Here is a 4,793-nt window from a genome sequence, read left to right as displayed (position 1 = left end):
GGTGTATAGATTTGTGTGTGTGGCATAGAGACTCTATGAATGTCTGTACACAATGCCATTCACAAGCACCTTTACTCACAGCAGTACTGAACAACCACCAACACACAAAATGTGCTTTTACAATAGTGCACAGTAGATAGTGTGTGTGTGTGTGTGTGTGTGTGCGTGTTGTATTGTGTGTGTGTGTGTGTGTGCGTGTGTGTTGTATCGTGTGTGTGTGTGTGTGTGTGTGTGTGTGTGTGAAGCATCTCTTCAGATCTCAGCATCTGCACCCACTGCACTGGAGCTGCATGCTGCTGTGAGGTCTCTGTGACTCATCATGAGCCTCTGCCTGGATATGAGACTGGCCATCTCCACATCTCTGTTTTCCTCTTTGTTCTCCACCTGCTCTTCATCTTCCTCCTCGTCCTCCTCATCCTCTACTTGGGAGATGAGACGAAAGGCGGTTTTATTTTTGATAAAAGCACAGCATTAACGAGGATCACACTAACACACAAAGACTACGGTCAGTGGAGAAAGATCTTAGGAGAACAAATCTATTTTTTCTCTTCTTTAATCCAACAACTTTCTCGCAAGCGAGTGAAAGAGAGAAAGAGAAACAGAGAGAGAGAGAAACAAAGACACACACACAGTTTCATCTGCCATTTTACACTGTGATGATAGGTATCTAATCATCCTCTCGGCTGTCGAGCTGGAATTAAAGTGCAAATTCATTCGCTAAAAAGAACACTCCTCGTCTCTATCAATCTCTGGGAAGACATAATTATGCGTTTCAGCCCCCCCACACACACACACACACAGCACACACACCACACACACACACTTCACACACACACACACCCCATCCCCACCCCTTAAACTGATTATTTTCTCAAAGTGTATCAAAATGCAAAAAAGTTAAACTTGTGGGCTTGGTGCTGATTAAAAGACTTATCTTGCATGCACTCTGTAAGGTAAGGATGCACTTAATGGTGGCGAGACGCCAGGACCTCTAGCATATAATCATCAATCAGTGAACTTGTTTTTTACCAGAAATGAGTGTCTGTGTCTAACTGTGTGTGTGTGCGTGTGAGGAAAATAGGTCAGTGAGTGTATGTGCAAGGGCATAGTCATACAGAGACAGAGTGTGTGTGTGTGTGTGTGTGTGTGAGAGAGAGCGAGAGAGAGAGAGAAAGAGAAAGAGAGAGAGGGAGAGATGGTGGTCTGACGCACCTTTCTGACTGATCATGTCTGCATCTGCAGGGGCGGCCCCGTCGTCATCATCTGTGAAACACAAACACACACACACACACACACACAGTCAAGTCAAGTCAAGTCAACATATGCTCAAAACCCTACATAACTCTCATATATAACATGCAGACATAAACATACAGGTGAGCAGCGTTGCAAATGTCCATAAAACCTAGCATTAGCTACCCGCATAGCATGTGTCTCAAAAAATTAGAATATTGTGGAAAAGTTCACCCCCCGCCCCCCTAATTTATTTCAAAAAGTGAATCTTTATATTCTAGATTCATTAGATATAAAGTGAAATATTAAGTTATTAGAACAAAGAGGTTATAATACAGAAATGTCAACCTTTTGAAAAGAAATGAACTAATCTGACTAATCTAAAGTAGTTTATTTATACACTCAATACTTGGTCAGGCTGATTTTGCATAAATGACTGCATCTATGTGGCATGGTATGGAGGCAATCAGCCTGTGGCACTGCTGAGGTGATATGGAAGCCCAGGTCGCCTTGTTAGCGGCCTTAAGGTCTTTTGTATTGTTGGGTCTGGTGTCTCTCATTTTCCTCTGGACATTTTTTCTATGGGGTTCAGGTCATGTCTGGCCAAACAAGCACAGTAATACCATGGTAAGCAAACCAATTACTCGCAGTTTTAGCAAAAATTTACTTTTCCACGATATTCCATTTTCTTGAGACCCACCTATACTTTGAATGTATAACAGCACTCACACAGTCATCCATCCATGACTATTTGAGTTGACTGCCAATGTGCCAAGTTCATGCAGTTTATTAATGAATCTACACTTTCAATGCCAAGCCCTTTGCTTTACACGCCCTTAAGTGCAGATATGCCATTCTGATCATAAAGGTCCGTTGTGATTCTGTTAATGAGCATATTGCGCTCTGTTGAGTCATCTAGACTTGGTGTGGTGTCAGCTGCTTCAGTGTCATCAAGCAGAATAGAGTAGGTGAACGCAGCATAGAACACTCTACAAGCAGAATAGAGTAGGTGAACGCAGCATAGAACACTCTACAAGCAGAACAGAGTAGGTGAACGCAGCATAGAACACTCCACAAGCAGAATAGAGTAGGTGAACCCAGCATAGAACACTCCACAAGCAAAATAGAGTAGGTGAACGCAGCATAGAACACTCTACAAGCAGAATAGAGTAGGTGAACGCAGCATAGAACACTCCACAAGCAGAATAGAGTAGTTGAACGCAGCATAGAACACTCTGCCTGCTGTATGGGGCAGAGGTCAGTGAGTGTATGTGCAAGGGCACAGTCATAGAGAGAGTGTGTGTGTGTGTGTGTGTGTGTGTGTGTGTGTGTGACATCCTGTCCTTACGCGCTCGTCAGAGTGTGTTTACTGATGTGTTTGCATCCTCAAAGTACTCCCTCACTCCCTCATTCACTCTACATTTCTCTATCTTTCTCACTCACTCACTCACTCACTATCTCTCTTTCTCAGTCACCTGCTGAGACCAGTTGAGGTGATAGCAGCCACCCTCTTTCACTAGACATGTTTTCTCTCTGCCTCTCTCTCCCGCTCCCCCCCCCCCCCTCTCTCTCTCTCTACTCATATTCCCTCTGCACTGGAAAGCGCTGACATTTAGGACAAATTGGAGAACGCAAAGCCATGACACCAATAATGTGACGCGCTTGACAATGGCTATTGTGGCGCTTGCATAATTGCTTTTTTAACAAGCTGGAAAGAGGGCGCTGCTTTCCTGATATCTATGCAATTCCTTTCTCTCTCTCTCACACATACACAGACACAAACACACACACACACACACACACACACAGCCTGCTGTCCCTGCGTAGCGTAGAGAACAATCAACGATGCCAGAGCCCATTACACCGAGGGAAGCGGGCTCTAGGGGTGGCGGCATCGGGGGGGGGGGGGGGGGGGGCTGTCAGTCAAGTGCTGTTGACACCGGCTGGACAAGTCGCTTCCCTATCCATCACGGTTACCCTCCATGTGCGATATTAGATAGTTATTGGCTCCGCATCGCCCCAGAACGCCCAAAGACTCATGACTCGTGACTGCCTGCAATTAGGCGCCGTGGGAGATGTCAGCGGTTGCGTGGTGTTGACGTTTTTGTTTGTATGTTTGTTTGTTTGTTTGTTTGTTTGTTTGGTGTGTGGTAAAGAACAGGGGAGACCTACTGCATTACTACCCCTCCCACTGTTTCATCCGGGGTATTGTTCACATATGATCCACTTAGCACAAATGTGTCTCCTGCCATGAAAAGGGGAAGAGAAAAAAAATCCCCCACTGCTGCACTGATTCTTTTCTTATGAGAGATTTGGGTGAGCAATTGGATTAGTGTCTGTGAGAGCCAGAATCCTATCAGAGAGAGAACGTGTGTGTGTGTGTGTGTGTGTGTGTGTGTGTGTGTGTGTGTGTGTGTGTGTGTGTGTGTGTGTGTGCATGATGGTAAGATATCAAGATGCAGGTAAAAATATGAAATGTAGCTGGGTGCTTTGCTGCCCATTAGAAACCTGGCAAAACAGCTTCTGTCAGATATTATTTTACAGTTTGATATGACAGGAAACATGGCAGATGTCCCCTAATCCAATCATTTACAAACCTGCTATAAATTGTACAGCATAAAAATATCCAATGTTGTTCCCCACATGAAAAGGTAACAGTTAACACAACATGTTGTTCCCCACATGAAAAGGTAACAGTTAACACAACATGTTGTTCCCCACATGAAAAGGTAACACAACATGTGTTGTGTTGCTTTAGCGGCGTGCAGGATAAGATGAAAACAGACGCTCAGGAACAGTCTGTTACTGCTGCTGCTGCTAGCAGGTGAGGCAGAGTCTGAGGCAGCCATTATGCAACACACTCTAAATATACTAAATGAATGCAGGGTCTCATAGGAACACATGTATGCAGATACACAAGTACACCTACACACACACACACACACACACACACACACACATATATATCATGAGGCTCAGCTGTGGCGAGGTTTAGATTCTCACCCTAGCTGTGACAGGAGATGAAAGCAAGGCACAGCCCCAGCAGCAGGCAGACACAGCCAGCCTGCCTCTCTCTCTCTCTCTCTCTCTCTCTCTCTCTCTCTCTCTCAAACACACTCGACTGTAGAGCCACAAGAGTCTCACCAGCAGGTGGCACTAGCGTTACAGGCATTACCTACCAAGACTACATCACAGCAGAACCAAACCCACCCCTCCACACACACACACACACACACACACCCTCTCTCTCACACACACAGCTTTTTATGCTCGCACACATCTAACCACACAATTTACCCACACAAACACTCCCCCGTCACACACACACACACACACACACCCTCTCTCTCACACACACAGCATTTTATGCTTGCACACATCTAACCACACAATTTACCCACACAAACACTCCCCAGTCACACACACACACACACACAGAGAGACACATATACACATACACACACAAGAGAGTATATTCTCTCTTTAAGGCAGGAGAGCGGTGTAATCGGTGGTGGGTCTCGTGTGAAAGGTAAATGCACGTAGGGCTGTTCAAACATCTC

At 45.3% G+C, this 4,793-nt stretch overlaps 1 protein-coding gene across 1 annotated transcript in view; it reads right to left on the bottom strand.

The window, feature by feature from the left end:
- Window positions 1-252: 252 nt before the first annotated feature.
- macrod2 (mono-ADP ribosylhydrolase 2) overlaps window positions 253-4,793 on the bottom strand; it is a 495,356-nt gene continuing 490,815 nt past the window's right edge. Inside the window, exons 11-12 of the mRNA XM_076286458.1 lie at window positions 1,213-1,263; window positions 253-419 (exon numbers count right to left, since the gene is read on the bottom strand). Coding sequence (XP_076142573.1) covers window positions 253-419; window positions 1,213-1,263 — 218 coding nt within the window. The remainder of the gene's footprint in view (window positions 420-1,212; window positions 1,264-4,793) is intronic.

This window comes from Alosa pseudoharengus, unplaced genomic scaffold (assembly GCF_046254945.1).
Source record: "Alosa pseudoharengus isolate Yale_2024_CS ecotype anadromous, Long Island Sound unplaced genomic scaffold, YU_APseudo_1.1 YU_APseudo_1.1_scf_15, whole genome shotgun sequence".
In the NCBI taxonomy this organism is placed as follows: domain Eukaryota; kingdom Metazoa; phylum Chordata; class Actinopteri; order Clupeiformes; family Clupeidae; genus Alosa; species Alosa pseudoharengus.
This window is presented reverse-complemented; position numbering and strand designations above follow the sequence as displayed.